This window comes from Budorcas taxicolor, chromosome 2, assembly GCF_023091745.1.
Source record: "Budorcas taxicolor isolate Tak-1 chromosome 2, Takin1.1, whole genome shotgun sequence".
Taxonomy (NCBI): domain Eukaryota; kingdom Metazoa; phylum Chordata; class Mammalia; order Artiodactyla; family Bovidae; genus Budorcas; species Budorcas taxicolor.
The window spans coordinates 33,288,482-33,306,011 of NC_068911.1; the positions used below are offsets into that span (position 1 = coordinate 33,288,482).

At 52.6% G+C, this 17,530-nt stretch overlaps 1 protein-coding gene across 1 annotated transcript in view; it reads right to left on the reverse strand.

Annotated features, from left to right (window-relative positions):
- Window positions 1-17,530, reverse strand: part of CIITA (class II major histocompatibility complex transactivator) — a 54,765-nt gene that overhangs the window by 3,042 nt on the left and 34,193 nt on the right. Inside the window, exons 6-16 of the mRNA XM_052663110.1 lie at window positions 15,616-15,660; window positions 14,383-14,523; window positions 13,424-13,567; window positions 12,335-12,499; window positions 11,756-11,824; window positions 9,174-10,824; window positions 8,104-8,262; window positions 7,213-7,284; window positions 3,980-4,060; window positions 3,363-3,455; window positions 2,079-2,165 (exon numbers count right to left, since the gene is read on the reverse strand). Coding sequence (XP_052519070.1) covers window positions 2,079-2,165; window positions 3,363-3,455; window positions 3,980-4,060; window positions 7,213-7,284; window positions 8,104-8,262; window positions 9,174-10,824; window positions 11,756-11,824; window positions 12,335-12,499; window positions 13,424-13,567; window positions 14,383-14,523; window positions 15,616-15,660 — 2,707 coding nt within the window. The remainder of the gene's footprint in view (window positions 1-2,078; window positions 2,166-3,362; window positions 3,456-3,979; window positions 4,061-7,212; window positions 7,285-8,103; window positions 8,263-9,173; window positions 10,825-11,755; window positions 11,825-12,334; window positions 12,500-13,423; window positions 13,568-14,382; window positions 14,524-15,615; window positions 15,661-17,530) is intronic.

The following is a 17,530-nucleotide window of genomic DNA, read 5'->3' on the forward strand; positions in this document are numbered from 1 at the left end:
GGATATAGCAGGGAAGAGCGAAACCCAGAGTCACTGGGCAGGCTTGGGTTTCTGTAGGGTACTCAGTCACCACCAGCAGTGTCAAAAGTAGAAACACGGGTGTTGCGGACGCCTCATTAACAAGAGTCCTTATAACAAGCCAGGTGCGGCCGCGGTTCTAATTTCAAGGCCGTGACTTTGCCTTGACCCGGCCTCAGAGCAGCACTGCTGGACTGCATGTAAAAGCAGCAGGGCTCCACTGCAGCAACGGGATTCACGCTAAGCTCCGGGGACCCCTGAAGTCGTGAGTCGGCTCGCACCAGGGCAGGAACCAGGGAGAGCTTTCGCAGTCTCCTCCTGGGATGGACCTTAGAACCCAGGGGGCCCTTCCTCCCCACCACAGGGAGAGGATTCTTCCCATATTTCACTGATGCCAAGAGGTACGTGCTCACATTTGAAAATCACTGAGATCAGGATGTGTCTGATAATTAAAGGATGTCATCGTTTAGTTAACAGTGGTTTGTCCTCTTAATGTCTTACCAATGGAAGGCATCTTAAAGTCCTTAAGATACGAGGTTTCTTTTTTTTTCATTCTTTGGCCATGCTGTGCAGCCTGCAGGGTCTCAGTTCCCCAGTCAGGGATAGAACCTGGGCCGCAGCAGTGAAAGCCCAGAACCCACATCACCCCCACCGGCCCCACCTGCTTCTCCATTCACACCAGAAAACCCCCAGTCTCCCTCCCGACCCTAATGAAGATCTCCCTGTATGGTCTGGCCTTCCCTGACCTCTCTCGCCTCATCTCCCCTCTGGCCCTAGTTTCTTATATCCAGCCACAGGGGCCCAGCCCACGTATGGCTCTGAAGGACCCAACCCCTTTCCCACATTAGGCCCTTTGCATCTGCTATTCCCTCTTCCTGGAATGCTTTTCCCTGACAGCATCCCACAGGAGGGGGAGGGCCGCCTCTGCAGAGCTCTCCTGACCTCCCTGGTGAATTCAGTCCTCCCTGTTGTCCTCTCCCGGGCCTTTGTTAGTTTCCTCCTTCCCAGCATGAATCAGCCTTTTAAATACTTCGTTTACTCATTTGCTTATTTATTAAGCAAGGAGCTCAAAAGTAAGACCTGTGTTGGTTTCGTTCACAGCTGTATCTCTAGTTCCTAGCACAGGTTCTGGCCCACAGTTGACATTAAAGAATCTTAGATGCCCTCACAACCCTAGGCAGTGCCAACATAGACTATACAAGCCGCACAGCACACAGCCTATAATGGCACGCGGGGACCCTGGCTGGAAGGCTAATGGACTGGAAAGACCATCAGTACCGGGTACCACCAGAGGCCAGGCTATGAGTGAAAGTGGTTCAGTCGTGTCCGACTCTTTACGACCCTATGGCCTGTACAGTCCATGGAATTCTCCAGGCCAGAATACTGGAGTGGGTAGCCTTTCCCTTCTCCAGGGGATCTTCATAACTCAAGGATCGAACCCAGGTCTCCCACACTGAAGGCGGATTCTTTACCAGCAGAACCACAAGGGAAGTCCAAGGCCAGGCAGGAAGTTAATCAAAAGCAAGATGTGCTATTCCAAGCCTCACCAGAAGGTGGCAGTGTAGGCACGGACCGGTGTCCGAGTGACGCGAGCCAGCCAAGGCCGCCTGTGCACGGTCAGCCTTCTAGAAATCACTAACCCTGAACTCCAGAAAAGGCTCAGTCCTGCCATCCCCTGGGGAAGGAGGACCAACATCTATTAAGCGCCAGAGCCAGGCACTGCACCAGGCGTTTTCTGTAGGCCATAGAGATGGTACCCGTTTTCCAGACGAGGAAACAGACGGGATGAGAAAACGACTTGCCTAGAATTTGCCCTTCCTCCGGGAACTGCTAACCCTCTTGTCCAGGGTGGTGGCATCGCCCACCTCCAGCGGGGTGTGTTCATGTTGGCTTTTAGGTCAGTGCCCCCCACTCCCCAACCCCACCAAACTGTGCAACACCAGCCCAACGGAACAGCCTGTAGCAACTGCTTCCAGGGACCTCGCGGCCGGTAACCAAGGGGCCCTCTGCCCACCCCCAGCCCACCAGCTCAGCACCTGACAGATGAGGACCCCACTCACCTCAGCCTGAGGAGGGACGCGGCCAGCGCGGGCAGAGCCTCGGCCAGCTTGCAGGCACCCACGTCGGTGATGTTGTTCTGGGACAAGCTGCAGGAGTACAACAAGGGGGAGGGCTCAGGGCCAAACCTGAAAGCCCCTTCCCACCAGCACCATGCTCCAGGCTCGGGCAGAGCTGGGGACCTCCACTTCCTCACAGGGCGGCCCAGGGCAGCAAACGCAAGACAGTCCACCTGGATGGGAGCCGTGGGTGCTGAACTGTGTGAGGGGCACTATGGGTAAACTGGACCAGTAAAAGGATGCAGGCACATGCTGAGGCTGAGCGGGATGTTGGGGTGAGGATGCAGGTGAGAGAGACTGCACTCCTCCCACACCTGTTCTATGAGTTTATAGCATCCCTTCTTTTCCCTCTGGACCACTTTTCAGGACTGTCATTACATGAGGGTTCACATTATTTGTTTGAGCTCCTCGAGGTGAGGGGTCGGGTCTGTTTTGTTCATTACTGTAAAGGTGTGCCTAGAGCCATGCAAAGTTCATAGGAGGTGCTCAGAAGATACCTAAGTGGGGAAGCAAACGTAGGAGACAGGGATGGGGGAGGAATCAGGGAAGGAAAGAAGGAAGGAAGGAAGATGGGAGTGGAATCTAGCTCACTCACATTATCTCCTTAAACACTCTAAATTACTTAAGAAGTCTCAGTGTCCCTCCATCAGGGAAGTCCCTAATTGGTTCTGGTGAATTCTGTGGCTTTCCTGATCATGCTTGTGGAGTAGAGTGTGCATGAAGTTTAACGATCCCTTTAGGTTCAGTAAAAAATCATGCGAACACTCCTGCCTCATATCCATCTCCTACTCCCCCAAACCCAGAACAGCTTTTTTAAATTCAGAATCTACTATTTTACTATCAGTGTTTTACTGATAAATCCTAACCTAGCTCCCACCCTCAGTCTAACTTTCTCTCATTAGACCTTGCTTACACTCATTACTGCACACTTCCCAGTTATGACACCTGTTTCTTGGTTGGTTGTGTCCCCTCCCTAGAAGATCTCTGAGGCCAGGGACTTTGCTTTGCTTAAAGCTGAGTCTCCAGGGCATTGAACTGTGTCTGCATATAATAGGTGCTTCTTACATATTTGTTGATTAAATGAATAAATGATTAGTAGAATGGCTAAATGAATGAATGAATGGGTGCATGACTAAACAGATGGATGATTGAATGGATGAGGGAATGAAAGAAAAGGCGGAACTTTGGGGACAAATGCAGCAGGAAGGGCAAGCCCAGCCCACTCACTTGAGTGTCTCCAGGGCCTTCAGCTGAGGGAAGATGGCTGAGAGCTGGGCAACACCCTCGTCCCCGATCTTGTTCTCGCTCAGCGAGTCCAGGCTGCAGGTAGAATCAGATGGGGGTGCATCAGCCAGCACCCCAGAGGCCACCTGACTCTCCCCCACCCTCCAACCCAGCAGCAGCCTCCCCCGATCCCCCCACCCCTGGGCACACCATGGCCAGATGCAGCTGAGCTCCGAGAATATGAGAGCGTCTTCATCGCCTGGGAGCATCAGGCGGCCAATCACCGAACAAGGCTCTGACCTCCCCACAGATCTGAATCTGTTTTCCTTCCTGGGAGCCCCATGAGCTGGGGCAAGTTCCCTAACCTCTCGAGACCTGAACTGTATGACTAGGATCACATTCCCCACCCCTACATCCCCTGTGGAGTTGCTGGGAGCAGCACAAGAGGGGAAAAGTGTCTCAAAGGTCACAAAAGGATTCAACTTCTTTTTATTGTTTCCGTGTCTCATCCCTTCCCTGCAGTGGGGGCATCCGGTCACTCACACCAGCCACACTAAGGAAGCAGGGAGAAGGGGACAGACAGGGCCAGGGTTTGGAGAAATTCCAGGGTTTATACTCACTCCAGATGCTGAAGGGAAGTAAAGGCCTCGAGGATCTTCACCAGTTTAGGAAAAACCTGTGGGCCCAAGACAGGGCCCAGCCTAAGAGGCAAATAGCAGAATCAAGACCCTGAAACAGCCATGGCCCCACTATTCGACCCCACAGAAGGCAGGCCCACCTGAGACCTTACCTCCTCCCTGCCCCACCTGGGGAGAGCCCAGTCCTTTCTACTTCAGGCAGATTTCACAAAACCCACTCAAGAGGCCTGCTGGGCTCCCAGCTGGGGGCTCCCCAGCCTTCATCTCCACGTGGGGAGCCAGGTCTCACCCCTGCCATTATCCATGTGCACCCTTATCCCACCCTGGCCTGGGGAAATGGTTCCCAAATGCTGGCCTGAGGACCCACCTCCAGCCCCGAGAAAGACATCTTACATATTTTCCATTGCTATTTCATAACAAACAGAACCATTTCTTGAGCACTTTTTATATGCCAAGAACATGCCGGGTTCATCAGCCAGATCTCATTTAATCCTCACAATGACTCTGAATTTAGGAGCCCTTCTTAGTCCCATTTTACAGATGGGGAAACCAAGACACAGAGAGGTTAACTAACTCACGTAAGGCCACACAGCCTGGATGGACATTTAGAACAGACTTCAAGGGAATGAGAAAAATAAAGATGACAAAGGGTTCTCTCTCTTTTTCTTAATATGGTTAAAGTACTCAAGGTAAAGAACCATCTTTTATTCTGAAATTAAATCCTTTGAACTTTTTTGACATCATAATGTTTTATTTTTTATAAAATTATGGTGCCATCAGTGGTTATTTCACTTGTTTGAATGAACATACCTGATATAAATTAAAAGATGGTAACTTCACAGAGTCACTGAAATTCACTTTGAAATATTCTCAATCTTAGAAACCCTAAAGTCTGAGCATCATCAGCCTTAATGAAAGGTCACGAGATGGGGATCAGAAATCTGACTTGAATCTGGGCCGGCTTCCCTGGTGGCTCAGATGTTAAAGAATGTGCCTGCAATGCAGGAGACCTGGGTTCCATCCCGGCTCAGGAAGATCCCCTGGAGAAGGAAATGGCAACCCACTCCAGTATTCTTGCCTGGAGAATTCCATGGACAGAGGAGCCTGGTGGGCTACAGTCCATGGGGTCGCAAAGAGTTGGAGATGACTGAGTGACTAACACTTTTCACTTAGCTTCTCTGGGATCTTTTGGACAAATCCCTTCACCTCTGAGTCTCAGTCTTCTCAAACTGAGTCCCAGTCTTAGAAGGTTTTTTAAAAGATCAAGAAATTCATTTACTAAATATTGATTGCTTGCCTGTTGGGTGCCAGGCCCATCAAACCTGGCAACGCAGATAGCCGTGAACAAAACTGACAAAAGTCAAAGCCCTCGTGGAGCTAACATACCAAGGGGCAAGACGGATAATCAGAGAAACTGGTAAACTGTCTGGTACAGGAGATTATAAGTGATACAGAGAAATGTCCAGCGCAAGCGGGGCAGAACTGTACGTTCAAATATGGGAGACAGAAAAGGCCTCTCTCAGGGATTTCCGTGGTGGTCCAGTGGTTAAGCCTGCACCTGGCAGTGTAGGGGATGGAGGTCCAGTCCCTGGTGGGGGATCTAAGATCCCACACGCCATGGAGAAACGAAGTCTGCGTGTCACAACTAGAGAGCTCATACACCGCAAGGGAAAATCCCGCGTGACACAACAAAGATCCTTTGGGCTACAACTGAGATCTAGGAAAGCCAAATATAATAAGTAAATGAAATTTTTTTAAGGTTTTTTTTTAAAGAAAAGATCTCTTTTGCTGAAAACCAGAGGAAAGTGCGGGCATGGGCCATTCAGACACCTGGGGAAAAGCGTCCTGGGCAGAAGGCACAGCCAGTGCAAAGGCCCAGGGGTTGGACCAGACCTAGTGAGGTTGAAAACCATCAAGAGGATACAGGTGGCTGCAGAGTACAGGAGGCAAGGCTGAAGAGGTAAAGGGGGCCTGGATCGGGAGAAGCGTCCACCAGCACAGCCCCTGATGGGCTCTGAGTGGCTGAGCAGCCTCATCTATAGGCAGGTGAGATCGACAGGGCACTGGACACGGTAGCTGCCGGTCACACGCCCAAAATAGTCCCTCCCTCCCTTCCTTCCTTCCTCAGAACTTCTCGGGGCTTCTGGCCTGCAGGTGGCTAGCCTCCGGGTTTTGGACTGTGTTCTACCCCACGGCTGCTGCTCCCCAGAGCACAGTTCCGACTTCGAGCTAGGGGCTTTTGAAGCTGAAAATAATTCAAAGCCAGAATGGGTCGTTGGTACTTGTTTTCATATGTTTCCTCTTTTCAGCAACACTTTTTTTTTTTTTTTAACCTCTGCACAAATTTGGCATCTTGTCTCTCTCTGTTCAAAAGAAGAAATGCTTGGCTTTTTCTGGAGGGCCAGGGGAGCAATGATCAGGAGGAGCAGGCAGCTTGTGGGTGCCCCATCAAGGACCCTGGGCAAGTTACTTAATCTCACTAGGCCTCAGTTTCCTCATCTGTAAAATGGGGGCAATAATGACTATCTCCCAGCTCTTAAAATTAATGAGATTACATACAAAAGGCACTGAGTACACTGTAGGTGCTTAATAATTCCTTCATAATCATCAGATGATTTAAAATCCCTAACAAGGTCCAACTATGAATTTAGCTTTTTCCTGCATTGGAGCAAGAGCCAGCCAGGCTGATCTGACATTTGTGACTTTGGACAAACAATTTATACCCTCTAAGGCCTCAGTGTTTGCTTCTGTACAATGGGGAGATAATAACAATTTCTCCACCCAGCATGGTTCATTCCTATTGCTTTGCCTAGTGTCAGTGCTTCAATCACCTCCTCCAGGAAGCCCCCTAAGTCTGATTCTCATAGCCCTTGAGTTTCCAGCCACTAATCACAGCAGCAGGTGGTAATTTTACACTGGACAGCAAGCTGATTGAGAAGAGTAGCCTTGGCCAGAGGAGTAGATCTGTTGAATGAGTGGATGCGAATGAGCATCTTCACCAGCAAACGGGCCAGTTAGCTTCACCCGTGAGACCCTCCAGGACTAGCCTGGACTGGCCGTGCCCCAGCTGCTGGAAGCTGGTTTCCAGAGTGGCGGGGGAGGATGAGAGGATAAGAATAATCCTGAGGGCTGATCTGCATTCTGGTGGCACCAGCCCAGACAACGCTGGAGGAGAAACCTCGTGGGAACCCGAGACGATCCACCCCTTGGCTTACGCAAACTCCAGCTTCTTTAAGTCTCGGACAGCAGGGAGCTCCCCAGCTGCTGCTTCAGAGGAGCTTCTTGTCCTGGAGAGAATGGGCAACGTCAGTGGAGAGCTGGCACTGTACCGTCCCTGAGCCCCTTCCTCTGTGTCTTAGTGCCCCAGTTTCTAGAATTCCCTGGAAGGAGAGCCTTCCTCAGGCTTCTGTTGTCCCCTTAATAAAAAGAAAAGAACCTCCAAAAAGGATATTGTTAAGGCATCACTGTGTGTTTCACACAAAAGAGCCTTAGAGGAGGCATTAGCCACATCCACCCCAGAGAGAGCACAGTAGGTGCTCAAACAATGCATGATGAAACAAGGAGGGATTGACACTATCCTGCAGTCATGTCTCCTCCACCGTCTCAGCCTTAGACCTCTGCCATCTATAAAACGGGGACACTGGTCCTGGCTGCCTGGAAAGGTGGCCCTGGTGTCACTTGTGTGACTGGATGAACACTTAGCAGGAGAGAATATCCCCTTGGCTGTATTTATTCATTTTTTAAGAAAAATTTGGTTGCACCTCGCAGCACATGGGGCCTTAGGTCCCTGGCCAGGGATCAAACCCATGCCCCCTGCACCGGAAGGCAGAGTCCTAACCACCAGATCACCAAGGGAGTCCCTGAAAGTGTGTCCTTAGATTTAGCTGGGAAAGAAGTCGGTCCATGATGGCAAGTTCGGAAGTAGACACAGTGATAGATCCTGGGGTTTCTGCCTGGGTGGCGACCGCAGTGAGAGATTCTAGATGGTCATTGCCCAGGGATGGAGAGGGGCATGGGAGGTTCCCCCAAAAGAGGAGGCACTGGAAGTGCCCATGATACTAAGTCCTGTGTGGCCTGGACCACCTCCCATGTCCCCTCCCCCTCACCTCTGGATCTGCACAAGATTGCCAAGGTCTTCCACATCTTTCATGGACTTGGCCTTGAAAGGCTCAATGGTGAACTTCTCCTCCACTGCCCGGAGTAGCTTGGCCTCCCCACGCTGCTGCAGGGACTCCCACAGCTCCACAGTGTCACTCAACGCAGCCCTGTGAAGGAAGGGCCTCAGACCCAGGCATGGTGACCAGGCTAGACCATAATTGGGGAGGGGGAGCAACTCCATGAAGGAACCTCCTACCTGTTCAGATACTTTCCTTCCTCAACACAACCCCTACTTCCTCTAGAGAGTCTTGCATGATCACTCAAGCCCTTATCACTTCTTCCGTTTACTCAACTCTCCCAATGGTTTTATTTCCCTTTTTGCTTTGGCTACCAGGAAGCTCAGTGGAAAATTCTCAGTTGAATGACAATATTGTTGACCTTACAGCATGGGTGAATTATGCTCAGGGGGAAGGTGGAAGAGATTCTCTGGTGATTAAATGATCAAACAGATCACCAAAGGATTTAGATTCCTTAATTTAAGGAATTTTTACTTCATCCTGAGGGAGGTAGGGTGCCTCTAAAAGATTGGAAGCAAGGATGGAATATGATCAGATGCAATTTCTAGGGAGACTGTGCTGATGGTGGAATATAATGTGGAGTGGAACAGGAGAATGGAGGCAGGGAGGTTGAGGGAGGCTATGGCCTTAATCCCACCATGACAAAATGGTGGCTTGATGGGGTTTCCATCTCCAAGGCATGGAGAGGAGAAAGTGAACTCAAACCCAGATCACTCTTAGATTCTAGACGTGGCCCAGTGCCTGGCTTAAGGCCCGTCTTCACATTCTGGTTGAAAGAATGATGCTGTCCTTCCCTGGCTGTGTGACCTCAGGCAAGCTACTGTCCCTCTCTGAGGTTCGGCTTCCTCATCTTAAAAAAACGGATGGAATCACGTCTGCCCTCATCTGGCTGCCATTTATTCTAAATGAGACCCCCCATGGAGTCAGCACTGGGCACAGCACCTAGACGCACTGCAGGCACCCAAGGCCAAGGAGCCCCCTCTCCTGTCCCCGGCCCCCACCTGAAACGGGTGACACAGCTGAGTCCCACGAGGCTCCCCAGGCCGGAAGGGTCGATGCCAGTGCCGCGGAGGTCCAGGGAAAAGTCTTGGCCCGCCGCCTCCAGGGCGCTGCCCAGCACGTGGGTGTCGGGAGGTGTGAGCCGCGTGCCCAGGAAGGAGAGGCGGGCCGGGAGCCCCTGCAGCACGTGCTGCCAGAGCCCGGGGTCCAGTGCCTCGTGGGCACAGTGCAGCAGCTCCAGCAGCCGCCCTGCCCGCAGCGTCCCGGGCAGCAGACGCTTCAGGTACCTCGTGAGCACCTTCTGCTTCCTGTCCACCGATGTGGAGGCCGCCGGCCCTGCCAGGGCCCCCAGGCAGCCGGCGCGAGGCTGGAAGACCAGTCCGACCAAGAAGCGCGGCACGCCCTCCAGCCAGTTGTCATAGGGCCGCTTCTTCCTCGGGGTCAAGGCCAGATACTGCGGCAGCTCCTTGTCCTTGATTTCGCCGCTCAGAGCCAGCCACACGGCCCCCAGGAAGCACTGCAGGAGGAAGCTAGAGAAGGCCAGCTCTGTCTCCGGAGCCCCCGGAGTGGGCCGCAACCAGCCTTGGGCCACAGCCCAGGCCCTTGCCTCCGCCGACGGGAAGCAGCCTGCCTTCAGGCCCCTCTGGTGCGCACGGCCCAGCTCCCAGGCCAGCCTGGCCAGTCCTGCCAGAGCCCCCGGGGGGCCATCGCGGGCTGCTGGGCCTAGCAGGCCCACATAGAGGCCCGTGAGCGTGGAGGGCAGCTGGGCTTCATCACTCCGCTGCAGGAGGGCCTCTGTGAGCTGGCACACGGCCCGGCACACAGTGGGGCTGTGGCTATGGCTCAGGAGGAACGGCTGGGCCCGCAGGAGTGCCAGGGCCCTCTCTTGGTGCTCGGCGGTCCCCTCCGACTCAAAGTAACACTTCACGTAGGTCTCAGCCTGCTGGGCCGAGAAGCCAGCCACCTCGAACAGGGCATCTGCCTTGCTCAGGCTCTGGGCCAGGCGGCCCCGGGGCCAGGCCGTGAGCAGCAGGGTGCAGCCCCGCAGCAGCTTGCGCTGGAGGAGGCCAGCCAGCAGCCCCCGGAGGGAGCGGGGCTCTGCCGACCCGGGGCCCCCTGTGCTGTGTAGGGAGCCGTCGTGGGCTTCCAGCTCCTCGAAGCCATCCAGGATGAGCAGGATGCGGTTGGGCCTCCTTGCGATGTAACTGAGGACCTCGTCGTTCACCAGCAGCGGCTGCGGGCCCAGGGAGGACAGCAGATCCTGCAGGCGGTAGGAGGTCCCCAGACGGTCCAAACGGTGGCAGGGGACCCAGAAGACAAAGTCGTACTGGGGCAGCTGGCCGTGGGCCCAGGCCCGGCTCACGGCCCAGGCCCAGTGACTCTTCCCATGTCCCGCTTTGCCCAGCACAGCGATCACCCGCGTCTCCCGGGGCTGCTGGCGGTCGCTGGCAGCCAGCAGCACCTCGGCCAGACCCCCTCGGGCCGGCTGCCGCTCTGCCCAGTCCAGGGTAGCCAGCTCTCTCTCCTGGCTCTTCCCGCTGCTCTTCTCCAGCCTCACCCTCACCAGGTCCATCTCCACCAGGGTGCCTTCTGGGCCGGCGGGCTGGGCCTGGTACTTGTCCCGTAGCAACCGGTAGAACTGCTCCACGCTCTCTGCGCAGGTCAAAGGGTGTGTGGGGTTGGGGGAGGGGAGGATGCTCGCAGCAGGACTGGCCTCTGTAAGGCCAGCCCGGCCCCCGTCACTAGCTTCTTCGTCCATTCATCTCAGCCTTCCCTAAGCACTTTCTTGATTAGCGGCCTCACTCAGTTATCCAGACACTCATTCATTCCTTCTTACACTCAGTCATGCCCTCATTTCACTTGATTATCTATCCACTGCATTCACTCACTAGCCTTCATTGTTTCTTAACTTTTTATTTTATATTGGGGTATAGCCGATCAATGATATTGCGCCCAGCAAAACAACTCAGCCAGACATGTACATGGGTCCATTCTCCCCAGACTCCCCTATTGAAGTTGTCACATAACATTGAGCAAGACGCTGTGCCAGATGGCAGGACCTTGTTGCTAACATTCTTTTATTCTCCACCGTAGGGAGGCCATGGGGGGAGGCGTGTTAAGAGCTAAGATAGTGGAATCCATGAATCTGGTCCAACTTTTTACTGTTCTCTTGAGCATGTGAGGCACCCCACTATGCTTCAGTTTCCTTACCTGTAAAACGGGGGTCATACTGGGGTTGTTGGTGACTTGACTACATCTCGTGCCCGTAAGCGTATCTGGGACAGAGTCCGACTCAGCCGTCTGGCCGTTCTGTAAGTTGCCCTTTTATTTCTACCCTCTCACACTCCTCACCCACTCTTGCCTTCATCCACCGTCTCAGTCACCCACCCTTCCCTCCTGCATTCTCCCAGCTTTGCAAACAAGAAAATGTTGACACATAGCATGGGCTCACGGGGGACAGGTCCTCAGTAAACACTTCTCCAAGTGTAGGCGCAGCCGGTGAAATGAATGACGGGATGATGGTGGGACCAAATGAGCACGTGAATGAATGAGCTAACAAGTAAGGGACCCTGCCACCACTCACCAGGCCACTTGGGAAGTTTGCTGGAGGCCCCGCCAGCTGCTGGGCATTTGGTGGGGGACATCTCATCCTCTGGAGGGGAAGAAGCTGGTGTTAGAGTTAGGGTGAGGGGCACCCTGGGGACCTCCCTCCCTCTGGGTCATCAGGCCCTTGCGTATGCTAAGAGCAGAGCTGACATGGGCTGAGTGTCCCCAGGTGGTGACCTGAGGCTGTATCCTACTCAGAGACGTCTTTCTTTGGCCGGCTCTACTTTTAAAATTTTCACCAGTGTTTCAGAAATCACAATATGTATGCTAAAATCAAGATCTCCAGGTTCTGCTGGCAATTCAGATCAGGCTGCCTTGAGCCTGTTTTCCTGCCATGTAACAAGCTGCTGAGATTTGACATGGATTCTCCTGTTGTTCCCCTCGCCCACCCTTCCATGCACCCACCTCCCAGGACACCCTGTCCTGTTTTGCACAAATACAACTTGTCAGTCCCTGCAGGCAGCTCTGTGAGTGGATCTCGTTGTCTGAGGCAATTCCTTCCCCAGAACCTTTAGTTCTGTTTCCGGTAACTCTCAGAGGTCAAGCTGATTCTTACCTGTCAGGTTTGCACGGGAGGTCAGGGCTGGTTCGGGCATGCTGGGGAGGTCAGCGGCAGACGGGGCAAAGGGGCTGGTGGAGCCAGGCCGGTCTGGGGACTTGGGAAGGCTCTGGACAGCAGGCCCGCTGGCTGGGGGTGTTTGGCTGGCCGGGGGCATCTCACCTACAGGAGATGGGAAAGGAGTATAGAATCAGCTAGGAGCCCACTTGGGTCACCCCTTCCCCAAATAAGACTGTGGGGCTGGGGGGCTGGGGAAAGGGGATGGAAACTTCCCAAGGAAGTCATTTCAGGATGGAGTTGAGGAAAGAACTCTGGAATTATAGCTAGCTTCTGGAGCCTTGGTTTTCCCATCTGTGAAATGGAAACAATCATCTCATAGGGAGCTTAAGGGCAAATGCTACTAAGCACTTTCCCCACTATGTGGCCAGAGCTCATTTTCCTAGATATCTCTTGCTCCTGGGGCACCAGTTCATTATACAAAAACTGGCAAGCAACTTTGAAAGGAAGTTCTTGAATCGAATAGAAGCATCTCCTAGGTGCATTCTCTCTCCCTGAGAGCCCAATGCATCCCTTCCCTTGGACAATCCACAACCCTTCAATGGGGCAGGTCAGCAGGGACCACTTTGCTGACCTGGAAACAAGGCAGTTCAGAGAAAGCTGTACAAGCATGTGCACCAAGCTGTTCACAATGGTATACTAAAAGAGTGAGGGAGACACTCAGGAACTCTTGTAAGTATCTCTTACTGTTGTTTGGCTTGTTAATTAGCATGCAATGATGTCGTGATTTTAAAATATAATAAAGTTTTGTTTTGTTTTTAAAAAGAAGGCTTAGTGGGGGAAAGTGACCCAAAAAAGGCCACTTAGCCATCTGGTGGGTGGTGGGTCCACTCGGACCATATTGGGGAGCTCTGCTTTGATTTTTGGGAAATGGGGACAGAGAAGGGTGTTCTGGGGAAGGAAGATCATGAGAAGATGCTAGGCTACACCTGTCAAATACTTGGGTGGGAGTGGGGGAGGGCGGCATGGGATACAGGAGCAGTCAGGTGACAGGCAGAGGAGGCGAGGAGCCCAGGTTCACACACTCACTTTGGTAGATGAGTATACTGGAGACCCCTGTCCCAGTCCCTGAGATCGGCCAGAGCCCCTGGGGCAGAGTGGAGAGAGTGGGGATAATCTGAATGGGTCCCGTGGGAAGACTCAGGCAGCTCAACAAGGAACTGGAAGGAGGTGCTGCAAGAGACAGAGAAGGTGATTTTTGGATTCGCCATTAAAATCTTTAAAAATATATATATATTTCAATTATCTAGAAAGATTATTATTATTGGCAGCACTGCACACAGCATGTGGGATCTTAGTTCCCAGATCCCTGATCCAGGGATCAGCCCCACCCCCCTGCGTTGGAAGTGCAGAGTCTTAACCACTGGACCATCAGGGAAGTTCCTTCATTAACATCTGAGTTAATATCTAGTGGAAAACAAAGTGAAAGTGTTAGTCGCTCAGTCATAACTCTTTGTGACATCATGGACTGTAGTCCGCCAGGCTCCTCTGTCCATGGAATTCTCCAGGCAGGAATCCTGGACTGGGTTGCCATTCCCTCCCTGGCGAACATGGGTCTCCTACATTGCAGGCAGATTCTTTACCGTCTGAGTCACCAGGGAAGCCCCAGTGAATATCTGACTCCCTTATAAAGGGCTCGAGTCTACCGGAGAGCCGCAGCTGTGTTGGCCTGCCCTTGGCGCTGTTACTGGTACCCAGCAGAGTAGCTGTCACAGAGGGTTCTCAGCTGATGAGTGATGAAAGCACAGGGCTGGTGGGTGAATTCCCTAACTGGAGGGGATTCCCTGCTGTATCTCCCAGGGATGCGTTTCCTCCCAGGCATATTCTCCAGCACAGACTGAGTGGATGGGGACCCGGGGACCCGATTGGCTGGGACAGACGTGGAGGAGACACTGGCAAAGGAAGGAATTCTATCCCTGCTGCCACCGCCACTCCTGGGGCACCTCCAGGGAGCGGGGAAGCCCACCCTCTTGGAGCCCCTAACATACCCATGTCCTTCAGCTGGGTCTGGCTGGATGCTGGCTCCGTGCTGAACAGAGCAGAAGGCGGCGGGCAGGGCTGAGCCAAGGAGTCGCTCACTGGCCCCACCAGGAAAGTGCCAGTCACCACGGGCATGGTGAGGGGCTCGGCTGTGAGGAAGGGGGCGTGTTAGAGGCTGGGTGAGATCTGGAGCGGGGAGGTGTCCGGAGGGGCCTTCTTGGGGGTGGAGGAGGGCAGGGTGGATCTCTTTGCTGGCAGTGAAAGGAAACACCTGTCCTCAGGCCTGGGTGAAGCCGGTTTCATTTCAGCAACTGCTCTGTGCTAGGCAGTCCCCAGCCCCAGCCTCCTCTTTATGGCTGGGTCCTGAGTGCTTCCTACCATGGAAACCTAGGGGCGGGCAGACCTGTTAGCCCAGGCCCCTGTCACCCTCTCCAGCCAGTCACTGAGCCCCCAGGGACCCTAAGAGACCCCAACACTGCCCATCAGTCTGAGGCAGAAATCTATCTTCTCTGTTTAATTGCAAGTCCTTGGAGGGTGGACACTTGCCTCCCCCACTCAGACTGGGAGCTCTGTGAAGACAGAGACTTTTTCTCTATCATCTTCTTGGGCAGAATCCCTGACTTCTCCATCACATTTGAGTTTGCTAAGGGCAGAGACCAGGCTTCCTCCATCAGACTCGGAGGCTTTCATTCCTCAATCTGATCCCCACAAAAAGGCTGGTTTCCCCAGCTTTCCAAAAACAGCCAAGTGAGAGGGGAGGAGAAGGGGGAGCGGAGAGGAAGGGAGGGGAGGGGAGGAAGCATCTGGTGGGTCGGGGGGGGAATGGTGAGCGTGGAGGAAAAGGCTCACTGAGGCATGGGGCCTGTAAGGAGGGCGGAAGGGCACTGGGGAACCAGCCGATCCGAGGTGACTATACTCTGCAAGGAGACAGGTGACCTGCAGGCGCAGTGGAACTAGGTGGTGGGGGAGGTGAGTGGGGGGTTGCAGCTCTGACTCAGAGTTAAGAGGAGGGAGGCATCATTGGAGAGGCTTTGTAGGAGGAGCAGAATCTCCCAGCAGTCCTTGAACTTCAGAGCAATGGGCTATGGAATCATGACCTCGGTTTGAATCCCAGCCTCGCCTCTCACTTGCTGTGTGATCTCGGACAAGCGGCTTCACCTCTCTGAACCCCAACTTTCAAATGCCAGTTTCTGTGTGAACCTGAAGGGGCCCCCACTTTCCTGCCCACCTGCCCTGCTCACCTAGCTTCCGGTGCTTCAGATCCACAGGCAGCTCCTCTGGGAAGGCTGCAGAGAGAACACCATGGTTATCAGCCTCAGGGTAGGGGTGTTCCAAGGCTGGAGGGGCTTGTGGACCTCAGCAGGCCTTGTCTTAAGTGACTGGGAAGTGGCCTTGGGGTCCCTTTCCCTCCCCTGCCCCCAACCATTTCTGCCCCTACTCATCTGCTTGAGCCGGAACCCCATCTTGAAGCATCCCGGGGCAATGAAGCATAGGGAGCGGCAGAACCACAGAGGGGACACAGAGGAGGTTTGTTTTGTTTTTAAACTTTTTTTGGCAGCACTGCAAGGCTTGTGGGATCTTAGTTCCCTGAGCAGGGATCGAACCCTCACCTCCTGCAATGGAATCATGGAGTCTTAACCACTCAAGTGCCAGGGAATTCCTAAGAGGAGTTTGAGTTAAAAAAAATAACAATAATAATGATAAAAAGAAAAAACAACCTGTCTTTGGAGCCTTCCTAGCTGTGTATATCTGCCTCGTAGCATCTCTGAGCCTTTGACCTCTTATCTCTAAAATGGGTGCAGTGATTCCCACTTTGCAGGAGTGCATTGGAAATCAGTGAGTGAGTATTCAGCATGTAACACATGAGGAACACCCCTATGTGTCCTTTAGCAAGAGGCTGATGAAGCAAATTATAGTTCATCCCCCAGTGAAATACCCTAAAAATAACGAGGATGCTGAAGGATGTATGGGGTGGTACTGGTGTCTGCAGTTTACCTTGAAATGCTCCAAAAGTAACATGGATGGATGGGTGGATGAATAGAGGGATGGCTAGAGATGTGTCAAACCTGATATAGCCAAACACCGATGGTAGGGTGTAAGTGGTGGGTATATGGTTGCTTGTAGTACAACCCTTTCACCTTTACTGTATGTTGAAGTTTTCCATAATAAAATATTAGGGGAAATGTTTATGCAATGAAAAGAAAGAAAGAAGGAAGGAAGGAGGGAAGAAGAGAAAAAGAGAAAGGAAGAGAGAAAGGATGGGAGGGGGCAAGGAAGGAAAAGAAAGAAGGAAGGAAGGAAGGGAAATTCCCTGAAGGCAGGACCATGCACTTTCCAGCAGTGCTACAGAAATAACCTCCTAGACATATTTCATGAAGAAAGAGTGGAGGTGGTCATTTGCATGAAAAAACGTTCTTTAAGAGGTGACTTTTAGACAAACAGAATATTTCTTTTCTTTTTTAAATCATCTTTGGGCCACCCTGTACGGCCTGTGGGATCTGAGTTGCCTGACTAGGGATCGAACCCACACCCCTGCGTTGGCAATGTGGAGTCTTAACCACTGGACCAACAGAAAAGTGCCTGAATAGAATATTTCTAACAAGACCAAAAGGGAACTGGCAACACAGGTTGTCTTCAGAGAGGGAGAATGAGGGACTGGGGGAAAAGGATGGGAGGGAGGTTTTTTTCCCACTGAATATTCTTTGCACATTTTGAATTTGTATGTCATGCACCTGTTGACCTGTTCAAATTCAATAAATAGGTTCAGGGCTTACACATGGTCTGGCACATAGTAAGCACGTGATCAACTGTTATGCCTATTTTATGGAAATTTTCATTCAATGGATAGTTATCGAGGTGCTCCTGCATGCCAGCCACATGCCAGGTGCTGGGGATGAAGTGATAAGTAAGAAGGACAAGGTCCTCATGGCAGGGGAACTAAGCAAAGGCAATAAATAAAATAAATCCAGATTGTGACAAGTGCTATGGAGACAGAGAGACACAAACAAGGTGAAAATAGGTGAGGTAAGTTATATGGAAAGCGTAGCCAAGGAAGGCTTTCAGGAGGAGGTGACATGTTGGCCAAGACCCGAGAGATTCCCAAGCCCATAATGGGAAGAAGTTGGGGGTCGGGGTGGGGGTGGACATCTCAGAGAG